The following is a 19648-nucleotide window of genomic DNA, read 5'->3' on the forward strand; positions in this document are numbered from 1 at the left end:
GTTCCTACTTTCCAAAGTCCATGATGTTTTGTCTTTTCAACTTGCGTTGTACAAGAATTAAATTGTCTTTTGGTGTGCTCTTCATTTATATATTTTCTTCACCTTTTCTTTTCAGTCAGCTGCCTTTTGAATATTTTTCTAACAATTTACATTGTGTTTGCCTTGGAGGAAGTGTCAGGTAAGGAAGGTAAAACAGATCAATTGCTTTTGCTTTTACATGTCTTCAAAATCTTGGTAGAGGGGACATATTTATTTTTAAAAACAGTTGTTTTAGTTACAGTGGAGTTCATTTATCAACCTCATGGCCTCTTTCAACCACATGGATGATTAATACTAGCTCAGACATATGAAAAAAATTATTTTAAAAAATGTGAAGAAACAAGAATGAAGATATATTCAATCATGATGATAAACTGTCTTGTTGAAAATAAAAAATGCAAAAAATTATGTATTAACGATGTTATCTAATCTTTATATATTTTATTGTAATCTAGCAGTAAAGCCAATGCTAATTAGTTACATATAAGAGAACTCTTCCTAGAAAACCCATGGCTTCCTTTTCTGCTGAAAATAAAATAATAGATCAGTACCATTTTTGTATAATTGGCACTGCTATCAATCTGTTCCTGTTTGGTACAACCTCCACAGTATGACTTGATAATCTCTTTATAAAAGTTTATAAATTGATGTCAGTCTTCTTGCTTTAAAAATATTGGCTAGCTCTTCATGCCTGCAGAATTTTTCCTTATCTTGGCAATGATGCTCTTCATAATCTGACCTTAGATGAGTTCGAAGCCCCTTACTCCAATTCTTCACCGTCTTATTTACTTTCCCAATCTCATGAACTTCAATTTCTTGGCTTTCCCTTAACTGACTATATTATTTCATATTCTTTATTGGAATATTCTTCACCTCCAACTTTGACCAGAGAAATTCCTATACATTCCTCGTGGCCCAGTATAAATATTAATTTCTCTGTGAAATCATTACTATTCAAGGAAGAGTGAGTTGCTTCCTCCTGTATATTTCCAAACATATGCTTATTCTTAACTATGAATATTATACCACACATCAAGTTGTGTTGCAAATATTGCTTATGTGAGACATCCTCTGGTATATTGATGATGGTTTGTTATCTAGAGTCAGCCCTAGTTACCTCACAGGAGTTTTATATCAGATGATATAGGTAAGTACACAGCCTATTATGTGTGTTTTTTAAGTATTAAAGACTTCCACATCTTTCTGTATAAAGTGATAACCTAAGGATACACACCAAATATATAAAATATTTTGATTTTAGATGAAATCTTAAATACCATAAGACTGGTTATATGATTCTTGTTTTATTTGCATGTTCACAGTTAATACCTATAAAGTAGGATATATCCCATATACAGTATTTTTAATAGTGGCACAGAAATCAAAAGTAGAGGATTTCATCCCTATTGGCTTTAAAATAGTTTAATTTAAAAGTGCTAATAAAGAACATTATATCGGTAATCCAAAACCCTTTTTAAAGTGAATTTTTGTTCTTTTTTACATTTTACATTTGCATCCAGCCTTTTTTTCAAGACCTGTGATTTTGAATAAAGGTAAGAGAAGCCATAAAACTAATAAAATATGTTCTTAGCTGGAAGAATACTAGCTATGTCAAGGAGAAACCCCCACAGGTGGCATGTTAAAATGAGCAATAAAAGAAGTATGAAAAGGGGGATAAAAGAAGAGATGAAAACTAACCCCCACATTCCCTACTACTAGTAATGAATAAATCAATTATTCCAAAATAAGCCTAAAAAAAGAAAACCTAAAATAAGCCATGTACTGAAATAAGTGGATTGAGGGTTGTGTTATTCCTACTAATTTAGATACCCAAGACCTTTGATTTCACAAATCCAGATTGCAACATAATCATTATGCAAATTCTTTGGCTGTATCTTTCCTAAACAGTTTGGGAAGTTACTACTCTGATGGGGAGGATATCTAACTTGCATATGCAGGATAAAACAACATTTTTCTTATAAATTATACTTGGATTCGGGGTACATTATTAAAGCAGTATCACTTGAAATACATAACAGAAAGCAGATTTTATTTTTTACAATAATTTCACACTGACTGAAGAGCTACAGTGGTTGAACCATAATCACTAAGCAGTTATGGCAAGAATAGCTGGACTCACTCTCTAAGCACACAGGTCTAGACTGGCAGAGCTCAAATGTTTTTCTGTCTGTAACTGTTGATAGGTCCTGTTCAGAAGGTAAATTTTCTGTATTATTCACAATAAAATGTCCTCAAAAACAATATTGTAAACAGGGACAAAATGAACATACACTTACTGTGTGTATTCTCTATATATAGTATGTAGAATTTATGACTTGCAAACCATTTAGAAAAAAATCTATGTTACAATTCCAGATGGCTGCTTAATTTTATCATGAAATTTATTTCAAAATCTTTAAACATTTACCACTGATAAACTATATTGGCAAAGATATATGTGATTGATTAAAATTGATGTTTATAGCAGGTGGCCAAATCACACAAATCTGCTTTGCTATGAAGCTGTATTAAAAAACACCACTTGTAAAACTAATCTGCCATTTTAAGGAAATGGTTCAAGCCAATCCAGTAACTTTTCCTTTTTAAAAATTTTGACCACTTAGCTGCCCGTGCCCTACCAATACGCTAATATCCATCTGGGACATAGTCGATTATGATAATCCAAAGATGCAAAACGGAATGATGACCAGATTCTGTCCCTTGTTCCTCAAAAATACCAGGCTGAAAACAGTCCTAAAGCTTTATTTTCCTCACCTTTCTGTTTCAAAATTTACCTTATGTTGGAAACTTACGAGCAAAATGTCATGCTGACTACAAGAAATACTCAAGTTTTCTTTATATACTCAGAACTATTATATACTTGGGTAAGATTGGTGATTATGTCCCCCATGCCATCTGTCCACTTTAGTTTCCAGAACCCAAAAAACACTATTTATAGAGATTGTATCTAGGAGATAACCAAACTATGCAGACTGCAAGGGTCAGAAAATAATTGCCTTGCATTGCCCAGCTTATGCTTGGTAACAGTGTTGATGGTGACAGTGGAGTGATGAGACCAGAGATCAAGATATCTCATCTACATCTGGCTATTAATATGCTGACATCAGAGGCAGATTCAAGATGGCCGAATAGGAACAGCTCTGGAGTGCAGTTCCCAGCAAGAACAACACAGAGGGTGAGTGATCACTGCATTTCCAAACCAGTTATTACTGCCCACAGACCAGGAGATTCCCAGGCTGAAAAGTGCCATGAGTTTCCAGCACGGCTGATCAGCCAGCACAGCAGGTCTCCACACAAAAACTTACACGAATCTGGGCAGTTGTTTCAACTGGTGCCTGGAACACCTGGGAGACAGAGCCACCCATTCAACTGAAAAAAAGGGGATTGAAACAGGGAGCCAGGTGATCTGGCTCAATGGGTCCCCCCCACCCCACAAAGACCAGTAATCTGAAATGCTCTAGATTGAGAGTTTTACAGCAAGTGCAGTTGGACCCAGGATGGTCCAGCTCTGTCGGGGGAAGGGCATCGCCCCTAACAAGGCAGTCCACCACTACCGAGGCAGTCTGCCATTACAGAGACAGTCTGCCATTACTGAGGCAGACTGCCATTACCCAGGCCATTCTAACTATACCTCTATAAACAAAATCACAAGGAAGTTCACACAGCAGCTGGGCAGAGTATATGGCAGCTTAGCCAACACCTCTGCAGGCAGACTGTGACTAGGCTACCTCCTAGCGGGGCAGGTTGTCTCTGAAAAAAGGCAGCAGCACATCAGGAACTTTTTTTTTTTTTGACGATTGTTATTTAGTCTTTATTTCATAATCATAAACTTAACTCAACTCTGCAATCCAGCTAGGCATGGAAGGGAACAAGGAAAACATGGAACCCAAAGGGAACTGCAGCGAGAGCGCAGATTTTAGGATACTGTGAGCAAATGGGGTGGAAGGGTGCTCTCCTGAGCTACAGAAGGAATGGTCTGGTGGTTAAGATAAAATACAAGTCAAGCTTATTAAAGTTGTCCACAGTCAGCAATGGTGATCTTCTTGCTGGTCTTGCCATTCCTGGACCCAAAGCACTCCATGGCCTCCACAATATTCATGCCTTCTTTCACCTTGCCAAAGACCACGTGCTTGCCATCCAACCACTCAGTCTTGACAGTGCAGATGAAAAACTGGGAACCGTTTGTGTTGGGTCCAGCATTTGCCATGGACAAGATGCCGGGACCTGTATGCTTTAGGATGAAGTTCTCATCATCAAATTTCTCCCCGTAGATGGACTTGCCACCAGTGCCATTATGGCATGTGAAGTCACCACCCTGACACATAAACCCTGGAATAATTCTGTGAAAGCAGGAACCCTTATAACCAAATCCTTTCTCTCCAGTGCTTAGAGCATGAAAGTTTTCTGCTGTCTTTGGAAACTTGTCTGCCATCAGCTTGAAGGAGACCCAGCCCAAGGGCTTGCTGTTGATGGCAATATTGAAGGACATGGTGGGGTTGACCATAGCTGCTACTACAAGGCTCCAGGCAGCAGCAGTGTCTGCAAAGCCCACATCAGGAAATTATAAATAAAGCCCCACCTTCCCAGGACAGAGCAGCTGGGAAAAAAAGGCGGTTATGAGTTCCCCTGCAGCAGACTTAAACATACCTGCCCAGCAGCTCTGAATGAAACAATAGAGCTCACAGCTCAGCACTTGAGCCCCTATAAGGGTCAGACTGTCTCCTCAAGCAGCTCCCTGACCCACATGTATCCAAAGAGACACCTCATATAGGAGAGCTCAGGCTGATATCTGGCAGGTATCCTTCTGGAATGAAGATAACAGAAGAAACCAGCAGCAACCTTTACTGTTCTGCAGCCACTGTAGGTGATCCCCAGGCAAGCAGAGTCTGGAGTGGGCCTCCAGCAGTCCTACAGCAGAGGGGACTGACTGTTAGAAGGAAAACTGAAAAACAGAAAGAAATAACTTCAACCTCAATGAAAAGGACGTCCACTCAGAGACCCCACCTGAAAGTCACCAACTACAAAGACAACAGGTAGATAAATGTATGGAGATGGGAAGAAACCAGTGCAAAAAGGATGAAAACAGCCAAAACCAGAATGTCTCTCCTCCTCCAAGGATCACAACTCCTCACCAGCAAGGGAACAAGGCTGGAGGTAGAATGAGTCTGATGAATTGACAGAAACAGGCTTCAAAAGGAGGGTAATAACAAACCTCTCTGAGCTAAAAAAAACATGTTCTAACCCAATGCAAAGAAACTAAGAATCTTGAAAAAAAAGTTTGATGAAATGCTAACGAGAATAAACAGCTTAGAGAAGAACGTAAATGACCTGATGGAGCTGAAAAACATAACACAAGAACTTCGCAAAGCATACACAAGTTTCAATAGCTGAATCAATCAAGCAGAAGAAAGGATATCAGAGATTGAAGATCAACTCAATGAAATAAAATGAGAAGGCAAGATTAGAGAAAAAAAGAGTGAAAAGAAATGAACAAAGCCTCCAAGAAATATGGGATAATGTGAAAATACCTAATCTACATTTGATAGGTGTACCTGAATCTGACCGAGAGAATTAATCCAAGCTGGAAAACATTCTTCAGGATACTATACAGGAGAACTTCCCCAACCTAGCAAGGCAGGCCAATATTCAAGTCTGGGAAATACAGAGAACACCACACAGATATTTCTCAAGAAGAGCAACCCCTAGGCACATAACCATCAGATTCACCAGGGATGAAATGAAGGAAAAAATGCTAAGGGCAGCCAGAGAGAAAGGTCGGGTTACCCACAAAGTGAAGCCCATCAGAGTCACAGAGGATCTCTCAGCAGAAACACTATGAGCCAGAAGAGAGTGAGGGCCAATATTCAACATCCTTAAAGAAAATAACTTTCAACCTAGAATTTCATATCCAGCCAAACTAAGCTTCATAAGCGAAGGAGAAATAAAATCCTTTATGAACAAGCAATTGCTGAGAGATTTTGTCACCACCAGGCCTGCCTTACAAGAGCTCCTGAAATAAGCACTAAATGTAGAAAGGAGCAACCAGTCCCAGCCATTCCAAAAACATACCAAATGGTAAAGAACATCAACACAATGAAGAAACTGCATCAACTAATGGGCAAAACAACTGGCTAGCATCAAAATGGCAGGATCAAATTCACACATAACAATATTAACCTTACATGTAAATGGGCTAAATGCCCCAATCAAAAGATGCAGACTGGCAAACTGGATAAAAAGTCAAAACCCATCGGTGTGCTGTATCCAGGAAACCTATCTCACGTGCAAGGACACACATAGGCTCAAAATAAAGGGATGGAGGAGGATTTACCAAGCAAATGGAGAGCACAGAAAAGCAGGAGTTGCAATCCTAGTCTCTGATAAATAGACTTTAGACCAACAAAGATCTAAAGAGACAAAGAAGGGCATTACATAATGTTAAAAGGATCAATGCAACAAGAACAGCTAATAATCCTAAATACATATGCACCCAATACAGGAGCACCCAGATACATAAAACAAGTTCTTAATGACCTACAAAGAGACTTAGACTCCCACACAATAATAGTGGGAGACTTTAACACTCCACTGTCAATATTAGACAGATCAATGAGACAGAAAATTAACAAGGATATCCAGGACTTGAACTCAGATTTGAACCAAGCAAAACTAATAGACATCTACAGAACTCTCCACCCCAAATCCACAGAATATACATTCTTCTCAGCACCACATGAAACCTACTCTAAAATTGACCACATAATTGGAAGTAAATCACTCCTCAGCAAATGCAAATGAATGGAAATCATAAACAGTCTCTCAGACCAGAGTGCAATCAAATAGAGCTCAGGATTAAAAAAACTAACTCAGAACCACAGAGCTTCATGGAAACTGAACAACTGGCTCTTGAATATTTACTGGATAAACAATGAAATGAAAGTAGAAATAAAGATGTTCTTTGAAACCAACTAGAACAAAGACACAAGGTATCAGAATATCTGGGACATATTTAAGCAGTGTCTAGAGGAAAATTTATAGCAATAAATGCACAAATGAGAAGCAAGGAAAGATCTAAAATTGACACCCTGTCATCAAAATTGAAAGAGCTAGAGGAGCAAGACCAAAAAAACTCAAAAGCTAGCAGAAGACAAGAAATAACTAAGATCAGAGCAGAACTGAAGTAGATAGAGACACAAAAATCCCTTTAAAAAATCAATAAATCGAGGAGCTGTTTTTTTTTGAAAAGATCAACAAAATAGACAGACTGCTAGCCAGATTAATAAAACAGAAAAGAGAGAAGAATCAACTAGATGCAATAAAAAAATGATACAGGAGATATCACCACCAATTCCACAGAAATACAAACTACCATTAGAGTTTCCTACAGACAACTCTATGCACATAAACCAGTACACCTGGAAGAAATGGATAAATTCCTGGACACTTGCACCCTCCCAAGCCTAAACCAGGAAGAAGTTGAAACCCTGAATAGACCAATAACAAGGGCTGAACTTGAGGCAGCAATTAATCGCCTACCAACCAAAAAAAGCCCGGGTCCAGATGGGTTCACAGCCAAATTCTACCAGACATACAAAGGGGAGCTGGTACCACTCCTTCTGAAACTATTCCAAACAATCCAAAAAGAGGGAATCCTCCCCAAATCTTTTTGTGAGACCAGTGTATCCTGATACCAAAAACAAGAAGAGACTCAACAAAAAAGAAAACTTCAGACCAATATCCATGATGAACATAGATGCAAAAATCTTCAATAAAATACTGGTAAACCAATTGCAACAGCACATCAAAAAGCTTATCCATCACGATCAAGTAGGCTTCATCCCAGGGATGCAAGGCTGGTTCAACATACGCAAGTCTATAAACATAATCCATCACATAAACAGAACCAAAGACAAAAACCACATGATTATCTCAATAGCAGCAGAGAAGGCCTTCGACAGAATTCAACAGCCCTTTATGCTAAAATCTCTCAATAAACTAGATATTGACAGAACGTATCTCAAAATAATAAAAGCTATTTAAGACAAACCCACAGTCAATATTATACTGAATGAGCAAAAACTGGAAGCATTCCCTTTGAAATCCGGCACTAGACAAGGATGCCCTCTCATACCACTCCTATTCAATATAGTATTGGGAGTTCTAGCCAGAGGAATCAGGCAAGAAAAAGAAATAAAGACTATTCAATAAGGAAAGGAGGAAGTAAAATTATCTCTATTTGCAGATGACATGATTGTATACTTAGAAGATCCCATTGACTCAGCCCAAAATCTCCTGAAACTGATAAGCAACTTCAGAAAAGTCTCAGGATACAAACTCGATGTCCAGAAATCACAAGCATTCGTATACACCAATAACAGACTTAAAGAGAGCCAAATCAAGAAGGAACAGCTATTCACAATTGCTACAAAGAGAATAAAATACCTAGGAATACAACTAACAAAGGATGTAAAGGACCTCTTCAAGGAGAACTACAAACCACTGCTCAAGGAAATAAGAGAGGGATTGGATCCAAGATGGCCAGTTAGGAGGAACTCAGGATTGCAGCTCTGAGAGAAGGTGCAGAGGGTGAGTGGACGCCGCATTTCTAGATGGATTTTTACTGCCCACAGACCAGGAGATTCACAGGAGTAGGAGCCCCACGGGTTGCCAGCGCCGCTGGTTTGACCAGCGCAGCAGCTCGGCCTACACCCTGGGGTTGGGGGCAGTGGCTCCTTGTGCAGAGTGAGAGAGATTGAGTCCCCTCTGAGCCAGCAAGGGGAGCTGAAGCAGGGAGTCAAGCCAGGAGATTCCTGGGCAAGGGCGCACCACTAATCTCAGAGCCGCTGCTTCAGCTGACGCAGCGGCTCACAGGGCAGCGGATTTTTACCGCCCACAGACCAGGAGATTCACAGGCAGAGGAACTCCACGGGTTGCTAGCGCCGCTGGTTGGACTGGCGTGGTCGCTCGGCCTGCACCTGAGGCAGGGGGCAGCGGCTCCTTGTGCAGAGTGAACGAGACTGGGTCCCCTCTGGGCCAGCAAGGGGAGCGAGGCAAGGAGTCAAGCCAAGAGATTCCCGGGCAAAGAGGGCACCACGGAAAGCATGGCTGAACCTGGGACGGTCCAGCTCTGTGGAGGAGGGGTGTCCTCCATTGGGAAACACCCTGCAGTTCCCAGGGTAATTTGCCATAACCAAGGCAACCCGCCACTACAGAGACTCCCTCACTACAGGGGCGGGCCAACATAGCGGAAGCAGTTCTAACTACACCCATATAAACAGGACTGCAGGGAAGTTCACATGGAAGCTGGGTGGAGCCCACAGCAGCTCAGCGAAGCCTCTGCAGGCTCAGTGTGACTAGGCTGCCACCTTGTGGGCAGGGAAAACGGTAGCAACACAGCTGAAAAGCATAAAGCCCTAACTCCCTGGGACAGAACACCTGGGGGGAAGAAAAGGGGGTTTATGAGTTCTGCTGCTGCAGACTTAAAATTACCAAAATCAGAAAGACAGCAACTACAAAGTCGATACGTGGATAAATCCACAAAGATGGGAAGAAACCAGCGCAAAAAGGATGAAAACACCCAAAACCAGAACACCTCTCCTCCTACAAGGGAGCACAACTCCTCACCAGCAAGGGAATAAGACTGGATGGAGAATGAGTGTGATGATATGACAGAATAAGCTTTCAGAAAGTGGATAATAAGAAACTTCCGTGAGCTAAAAGAACATGTTCTAACCCAATGCAAAGAAACTAAGAACCTTGAAAAAAGACTTGACGAAATTGCTAACAAGAATGGACAATTTAGAGAGGAATATGAGTGAATTGATGGAGCTGAAAAACACAACACGAGAACTTCGCGAAGCATGCACAAGTTTCAACAGCCGAATTGACCAAGCAGAAGAAAGGATATCAGAGGTCGAAGATCAACTCAATGAAATAAAACGAGAAAGCAAGATTAGAGAAAACAGGGTAAAAAGGAATGAACAAAGTCAACAGGAAATATGGGACTATGTGAAAAGACCTAATCTACGTTTGATAGGTGTACCTGAATGTGACGAAGAGAATGCATCCAAGCTGGAAAATACTCTTCAGGATATTATCCAGGAAAACTTCCCCAACCTAGCAAGGCAGGCCAATATTCAAATCCAGGAAATACAGAGAACACCACAAAGATATTCCTCTAGAAGAGCAACCCCAAGGCACATAATCATCAGATTCACCAGGGTTGAAATGAAGGAGAAAATACTAAGGGCAGCCAGAGAGAAAGGTCGGGTTACCCACAAAGGGAAGCCCATCAGACTCACAGCAGATCTCTCAGCAGAAACCCTACAGGCCAGAAGAGAGTGGGGGCCGATATTCAACATCCTTAAAGAAAAGAACTTTCAACCCAGAATTTCATATCCAGCCAAACTAAGCTTCATAAGTGAGGGAAAAATAAAATCCTTTGAGAACAAGCAAATACTCAGAGATTTCATCACCACCAGACCAGCTTTACAAGAGTTCCTGAAGGAGGCACTACACATAGAAAAGAACAACCAGTACCAGCCACTCCAAAAACACACGAAATGGTAATCAACACAATGAAGAATCTTCAGCAACCAATGGGAAAAACAGCCAGCTAGCATCAAAATGACAGGATCGAATTCACACTTGACAATATTAACCCTAAAGGTAAACGGACTAAATGCCCCAATCAAAAGACACAGACTGGCAAATTGGATAAAAAGCCAAAACCCATCAGTGTGCTGTATCCAGGAAACCCACCTCACATGCAAGGATACACAAAGGCTCAAAATAAAGGGATGGAGGAAGATTTACCAAGCAAATGGAGAGCAAAAAAAAGCAGGAGTTGCAATTCTCATCTCTGATAAAATAGACTTTAAAGCAACAAAGATCAAAAGAGACAAAGAAGGACATTACATAATGGTAAAAGGATCAATGCAACAAGAAGAGCTAACGATCCTAAATATATATGCACCTAATACAGGAGCACCTAGATACATAAGGCAAGTTCTTAAAGACTTACAAAGAGATGACTCCCACACAATAATAGTGGGAGACTTCAACACACCATTGTCAATATTAGACAGATCAATGAGACAGAAAATTAACAAGGATATCCAGGACTTGAACTCAGACCTGGAACAAGCAAACCTAATAGACATTTACAGAACTTTCCACCCCAAATCCACAGAATATACATTCTTCTCAGCACCACATCACACCTACTCTAAAATTGACCACCACATAATCGGAAGTAAATCACTCCTCAGCAAATGCACAAGAATGGAAACCATAACGAACAGTCTCTCAGACCACAGTGCAATCAAGTTAGAACTCAGAATTCAGAAACCAACCCAGAAGCGCACAGCCTCATGGAAAATGAACAACTTTCTCCTGAATGTTGACTGGATAAACAATGAAATGAAGGCAGAAATAAAGATGTTCTTCGAAACCAACGAGAACGAAGACACCACATACCAGAATCTCTGGGACACATTTAAAGCAGTCTCTAGAGGAAAATATATAGCAATAAGTGCCCACATGAGAAGAAAGGAGAGATCTAAAATTGACACCCTATTGTCAAAATTGAAAGAGCTAGAGGAGAAAGATCAAAAAAACTCAAAACCTAGCAGAAGACAAGAAATAACTAAGATCAAAGCAGAATTGAAGGAGATAGAGACATGAAAAACCCTACAAAAAATCAATAAATCCAGGAGCTGGTTTTTTGAAAAGATCAACAAAATAGACAGACCACTAGCCAGACTAATAAAAAAGAAAAGAGAGAATAACCAAATAGATGCAATAAAAAATGATCAAGGGGATATCACCACAGATTCCACAGAAATTCAAACCATCATCAGAGATTATTACAAACAACTCTATGCACATAAACTAGAAAACGTGGAAGAAATGGATAAATTCCTGGACAGTTGCCTCCTCCCAAGCCTAAACCAGGAAGAAGTCGAAACCCTGAATAGACCAATAACAAGGTCTGAAGTTGAGGCAGCAATTAAGAGCCTACCAGCCAACAAAAGCCCAGGTCCAGATGGGTTCACAGCCGAATTCTACCAGACATACAAAGAGGAACTGGTACCATTCCTACTGAAACTATTCAAAATAATCCAAAAAGAGGGAATCCGTCCCAAATCATTTTATGAGACCAACATCATCCTAATACCAAAACCCGGCAGAAACTCAACAAGAAAAGAAAACTACAGGCCAATATCCATGATGAACATAGATACAGAAATCTTCAATAAAATACTGGCAAGTCAATTGCAACAGCACATCAAAAAGCTTATCCACCATGATCAAGTAGGATTCATCCCGGGGATGCAAGGCTGGTTCAATATACACAAGTCTATAAATGTAATTCACCACATAAACAGAACCAAAGACAAAAACCACATGATTATCTCAATTGATGCAGAGAGGGCCTGTGACAAAATTCAACAGCCCTTTATGCTAAAAACCCTCAATAAACTAGGTATTGACAGAACATATCTCAAAATAATAAAAGCTATTTATGACAAACCAACAGCCAATATCATACTGAATGTGCAAAAACTGGAAGCATTCCCTTTGAAATCGGGCACTAGACAAGGATGCCCTCTCTCACCACTCCTATTCAATACAGTACTGGAAGTTCTAGCCAGAGCAATCAGGCAAGAAAAAGAAATAAAGGGTATTCAATTAGGAAAGGAGGAAGTCAAATTGTCTCTATTTGCAGATGACATGATTGTATATCTAGAAGATCCCATCATCTCAGCCCCAAATCTCCTGAAACTGATAAGCAACTTCAGCAAAGTCTCAGGATACAAAATCAATGTGCAAAAATCACAAGCATTCCTATACACCAATAACAGACTTAAAGAGAACCAAATCAAGAACGAACTGCCATTCACAATTGCTACAAAGAGAATAAAATACCTAGGAATACAACTAACAAGGAACATAAAGGACCTCTTCAAGGAGAACTACAAACCACTGCTCAACAAAATAAGAGAGGACACAAACAGATGGAGAAATATTCCATGTTCATGGTTAGGAAGAATTAATATCGTGAAAATGGCCATACTGCCCAAAGTAATTTACAGATTCAACGCTATCCCCATCAAGCTACCAATGACCTTCTGCACAGAACTGGAAAAAACCACCTTAAACTTCATATGGAACCAAAAGAGAGCCCGCATAGCCAAGTCAATTCTAAGCAAAAAGAACAAAGCGGGAGGCATCACACTACCGGACATCAAACTATACTGCAAGGCTACAGTAACCAAAACAGCATGGTACTGGTACCAAACCAGAGATATAGACCAATGGAACAGAACAGAGGCGTCGGAGGCGACACAACATATCTACAACCACCCGATCTTTGACAAACCTGATAAAAACAAGCAATGGGGAAAGGATTCCCTGTTCAATAAGTGGTGTTGGGAAAACTGGCTAGCCATATGCAGAAAGCAGAAACTCGACCCCTTCCTGACACCTTACACTAAAATTGACTCCAGATGGATTAAAGACTTAAACATAAGACCTAACACCATAAAAACACTAGAAGGAAACCTAGGCAAAACCATTCAGGACATAGACGTAGGCAAGGACTTTATGACCAAAACACCAAAAGCATTGGCAACAAAAGCCAAAATAGACAAATGGGACCTGATCAAACTCCACAGCTTCTGCATGGCAAAAGAAACAGTCATTAGAGTGAATTGGCAACCAACAGAATGGGAAAAAAATTTTTGCAGCCTACCCATCTGACAAAGGGCTGATATCCAGAATTTACAATGAGCTAAAACAGATATACAAGAAAAAAACAAACAAGCCCATTCAAAAATGGGCAAAGCATATGAACAGATACTTTACAAAAGAAGACATACATGAGGCCAACAAGCATATGAAAAAATGCTCATCATCGCTGGTCATTAGAGAAATGCAAATCAAAACTACATTGAGATACCATCTCACACCAGTTAGAATGGCAATCATTAAAAAATCTGGAGACAACAGATGCTGGAGAGGATGTGGAGAAATATGAACACTTTTACACTGTTGATGTGAGTGTAAATTAGTTCAACCATTGTGGAAGACAGTGTGGCGATTCCTCAAGGACCTAGAAATAGAAATTCCATTTGACCCAGCAATCCCATTACTGGGCATATATCCAAAGGATTATAAATCGTTCTACTATAAGGACACATGCACACAAATGTTCATTGCAGCACAGTTTACAATAGCAAAGACCTAGAACCAACCCAAATGCCCATCGATGATAGACTGGACAGGAAAAATGTGGCACATATACACCACGGAATATTATGCAGCCATCAAAAACGATGAGTTTGCGTCCTTTGTAGGGACATGGATAAACCTGGAAACCATCATTCTCAGCAAACTGACACAAGAACACAAAATCAAACACCACATGTTCTCACTCATAGGCGGGTGTTGAACAATGAGAACACATGGACACAGGGAGGGGAGCACTATACACTGGGGTCTGTTTGGGGGTAGTGGGGGGGACAGCGGGGGGGTGGGGAGTTGGGGAGGGATAGCATGGGGAGAAATGCCAGACATAGATGAAGGGGAGGAAGGCAGCAAATCACACTGCCACGTATGCACCTATGCAACAACCTTGCATGTTTTTCACATGTACCCCAAAACCTAAAATACAATAAAAAAAAAATGCAAAAAAAAAAAAAGAAATAAGAGAGGGCACAAACAGATGGAAAAACATTCCATGCTCATGGTTAGGAAGAATCAATATCATGAAAATGGCCATAGTGCCCAAAGTAATTTATAGATTCAACACTATCCTCATCAAGCTACCTATGACCCTCTTCACAGAACTGGAAAAAACAACCTTAAACTTCATATGGAACCAAACAAGAGCCCGCATAGCCAAGACAATTATAAGCAAAAGGAACAAAGCAGGAGGCATCACACTACCTGACTTCAAACAATACTACAAGGCTACAGTAATCAAAACAGCATGGTACTGGTACCAAAACAGAGATATAGACCAATGGAACAGAACAGAGGCCTTGGAGGCAATGCCACTCATCTACAACCCTCTGATCTTTGACAAACCTGACAAAAACAAGCAATGGGATTCCTGTTTAATAAATGGTGTTGGAAAAAAAACTGGCTAGCAGTGTGTAGAAAGCAGAAACTGGACCCCTTCCTGACACCTTACACTAAAATTAACTCCAGATGGATTAAAGGCTTAAACATAAGACCTAACACCATAAAAACCCTAGAAGAAAACCTAGGCAAAACCATTCAGGACATAGGCATAGGCAAGGACTTAATGACTAAAACACCAAAAGCACTGGCAACAAAAGTCAAAATAGACAAATGGGACCTAATTAAACTCCACAGCTTCTGTACAGCCAAGGAAACAATCATTAGAGTAAACCGGCAACCAACAGAATGGGGAAAAAAAATTTGCAATCTACCCATCTGACAAAGGGCTGATATCCAGAATCTACAAAGAACTAAAACAGATATACAAGAAAAAAACAAACAAACCCATTCAAAAGTGGGTAAAGGACATGAACAGACACTTTTCAAAAGAAGACATTGATGAGGCAGACAAACATATGAAAAAATGCTAATCATCACTGGTCATTAGAGAAATGCAAATCAAAACCACATTGAGATACCATCTCACACCAGTTGGGATGGCGATCATTAAAAAATCTGGAGAAAACAGATGCTATAGAGAATGTACAGATGCTGGAGAGGATGTAGAGAAAAAGGAACACTTTTACACTGTTGGTGGGAGTGTAAATTGGTTCAACCATTATGGAAGACAGTGTGGAGATTCCTCAAGGACCTAGAAATAGAAATTCCATTTGACCCAGCAATTCCATTACTGGGCATATATCCAAAGGATTATAAATCATTGTATCATAAAGACACATGCACACATATGTGCATTGCAGCACTGTTTATGATATCAAAGACCTGGAATCAACCCAAATGCCCATTGATGGTAGACTGGACAAGGAAAATGTGGCACATATACACCACAGAATACCATGCAGCCTTAAAAAACTATTAGTTTATGTCCTTTGTAGGGACATGGATGAACCTGGAAACCATCACTCTCAGCAAACTGACACAAGAACAGAAAATCAAACACCGCATGTTCTCACTCATAGGCAGGTATTGAACAATGAGAACCCATGAACACAGGGAGGGGAGCATCACACTCTGGGGTCTGTTTAGGGGGAATAGGGGAAGGATAGTGAGGGGTAGGGAGGTTGGGGAGGGATAACATGGAGAGAAATGCCAGTTATAGGTGACAGGGGCATGGAGGCAGCAAACCACATTGCCATGTATGTACCTATGCAACAATCCTGCATGTTCTGTACGTGTACCCCTGAACCTAAAGTGCAATAAAATATTTAGATTTATTAAATCTAAATATTTTATTGCACTTATATTTATATATATATATTGGGGGGAATACCAAGTACTAGTGAGGAAGCAGAGCAGCTGGAAGAAACTCTCCCACATTATTGGTGGAAATACAAAATGGCAGACATTCTGAAACTGTTTGTAAGAGTCTTATAAAGTTTAACATGTACTTACAGTATAACCATATCATCCTATTTCTAGATATTTGCTCTAGAGAAATGAAAACTTGATACTTACAGAAAAACTTGTACATGAATGTCTATAGCAGCTTTATTCATAATCATCCAAAACTGGAAATGGATTAAATGTCACTCAATGAGTGAATGGCTAAGTAAACTATAATGCATTCATTCAATGAATCATACTCAGCAATAAAAAGGAACAAAGTATTGATATGATCAATGACATGGATGAAGCTCAAAGACATTTTGCTAAGTTCCCAGTCTCAAAGGTTTCTGAAAGAAACAAGTCTCAAAGGCTAACTATGGTATAAGATATTCTGGAAAAGGTAACGCTACAGAGATGATGAACTAATTAGTGGTTGCCAGAGGTTAGGTGTCAGAGACAGAGTTTCACTACAAACTGGTAATGTGAGAGAATTTGAGGAGGAGGTGATGGAACTATTCTGTATTGATTGGTGCTTGCACAGATCTATAGATATTAAAGCTCAGAGAACTGTACACACACAAAAATTAATTTTATTCTTTGTAGATGAAAGAAAAAGATGATAAACACACACAAAAAAATATGCTGACATCAGCTATACACATAAGCACAGCCAAGTGGACCATTTTGTTAGAAATAATTACTTAAAAAATCAGAAAAAAAATGAAAGCAAATAAAGTAAAATAACTAGTTTATATTTTTAAAGTTATAGATCTGACTTCAGACAAAGACATAATATTTGAAATCCTATCAGAAACTCTAATGAGCTGACTGGGCACAGTGACTCACTCCTGTAATCCGAGCACTTTGAGAAGCCTAGGTGGGCAGATTACTTGAGGTCCAGGGTTTGAGACCAGCATGGCCAACATGGTGAAACCCTGTCTCTACTAAAAATACAAAATTTAGCCTGTAATCCCAGCTACTCAGGAGGCTGAGACAGGAGAATTGCTTGAACCTGGGAGGTGGAGGCTGTAGTGAGCTGAGATCATGCCACTGTACTCTGCCTGGGCGACAGAGCAAGACCCTGTCGGGAAAAAAAAAAAAAAACAAGAAAATCTAATGAGCTAATTTTTTTTAATGTTAAAAACACATCCCATCACATGGAATTTTTAAAACTTAGTTAATAATTATGCATGTGTATGTGTGTGTACAGTATTTATATAACGTATGTATAGACTTGTATAGTATTTTGGCATATATCTATATACACACAAACATATAATTATATATAATGATATTTGGGTGGGTTTTATCAGTCTAACATTTGATATTAATCACTCTAGCATTTGACATTGCTACAAATCTTGCTGACATAATTTAAAGCATTTAATGTCACTGAAAAAAAGTGACATTAGGCTTTGGGATGGATGGATTGGTTATACCTTATAGGATACTGAACTACCAAGTTTATGTTCAAGTATAAGGTGTTTTGACATTTCTTTAGCATTTGATTAACTTATTCCACTGCCTATGGGCAACTTCACATAAATTTAAATATGTACAATATTAGGTAGGATTTTATCTTTAAAGCTAAAATGTTGTTTCAGTTCCCATCCGTCTGAAAACTTGCAACTTTGCTCTGTCTATAAAAGGAATTCTAGCCTTTCTGGCCACAAAGAGAGAAATAACTTATATCTTCTGGCTACCTTCAAGATGAACACTCTCAGCTTCCTGTATGCATTCAAAGCTTTTTGTCCTTTGACTTATTCATTCCACATTTATTGAGTGTAACTGTGTTTATGACAATACAAAACTATCCAAAACACGTCCAATTTTATGAATTCTTCGTTATTTTATTTTACTCTTGGTGTATAAATACATAAACAGACACATATACACATGGCATTCAGTTGGACTGACCTGTCTACTCCTCCAGATACACTATGCTCACTCCCATTAATGTGGCTTTCCACATATTATTTCAGGCAAGAGTGACAGTGAGCCAAAACTGATTCAGAATCTCCATCTTCAAGAAGACTGCAAGTTTCTAAGGGAGAGCCTTTTTTGTTAAACTCGTAAAGTCGCCCTCTCAACTGTTCTCAATAATTACTTATTGCAAGGATTACAAGAAGCTGACGTGATGTGTTGCATGTGTACTTTAAATGAATTCTGCATAATAAACTGTGGCACTACTATATAAAATATTTTGAAGGTTTTATCCACTATAATATCCCTTTTAAATCCAATTAAAATGACAGCTCTAGAAATTGCTAAGTTTATAGGTTCTCACTGTAGTGTTACTAAGATTATTGTTTAATGAAAAAAATATATTATTTAAGCACATTCTTTTTAAGTATTTTATTTTACTTTTAATTGACATAATAAGTGTATCTATTTGTGAGGTATGAGGTTGTTTCAATACATGTATACATCATGGAATGATCCAATAGACTAATTAGCATAACTATCACCTCAAATATTTATCATTTCTTATGATAGGAACATTTAAAATCCTCTTTTAGCAATTTGAAATACAATACATTATTATTAACTACAGTCACTGTGCTGTGTAATAGATCAGCAGAACTTACACCTACTGCCTGAAACTTGGTACCCATTAACTAACATCTCCCCTTTCTCCATCCACCATCACCATCCTCAGTCTCTGGTAACCACCATTCTAATCTCTACTTCTACAAGTTTGGCTTCTTTTAGATTTCACACATGAGACAGATCCTATGGCATTTGTCTCTCTGAAGGCATATTCTTTTAATTCTGAATTTGCTTAATGCTATGAGTATTGTATAATCCAGAGTCTCTAGTTTTAAACCAAATCATTTATCCACGCTTCTCAAAGTCAAATCCCTCTCAATGTTCCAACATGAGGAGTAACTCTTAGTAGTTTGAAGAGGGTGCATCTGCATTTTCAGTAGGTTCTGTTAATTGCTCATTATTAGCTGTGGTAAATGGCCAAGAGATTATTTTAACTGGATGCAGAGTATCACACTCTGAACCCCAGAACAGCAGCAGGACATTGCAATGACCATTATTCTTT

The 19648-nt window shown here is 39.2% G+C and overlaps 2 protein-coding genes across 2 annotated transcripts in view; both read right to left on the minus strand.

Moving 5' to 3' along the window:
* LAMA2 (laminin subunit alpha 2) overlaps positions 1 to 19648 on the minus strand; it is an 886276-nt gene that overhangs the window by 816992 nt on the left and 49636 nt on the right. The window lies entirely within an intron of this gene.
* On the minus strand, positions 4070 to 4588 carry LOC105721277 (peptidyl-prolyl cis-trans isomerase A-like). The gene has a single exon (XM_012458265.3). The coding sequence runs from the start codon at positions 4562 to 4564 to the stop codon at positions 4070 to 4072; it is 495 nt and encodes a 164-aa protein (XP_012313688.3). The 5' UTR covers positions 4565 to 4588.

Source organism: Aotus nancymaae, unplaced genomic scaffold (assembly GCF_030222135.1).
Source record: "Aotus nancymaae isolate 86718 unplaced genomic scaffold, 86718_ANA_hifiasm-v0.15.2.pri h1tg000040l, whole genome shotgun sequence".
Lineage (NCBI taxonomy): Eukaryota > Metazoa > Chordata > Mammalia > Primates > Aotidae > Aotus > Aotus nancymaae.

Coding starts and splice junctions, on each gene's coding strand:
- LOC105721277 (XM_012458265.3), bottom strand. CDS start 4,564: ATGGTCAACCCCACCATGTCCTTCAATATTGCCATCAACAGCAAGCCC.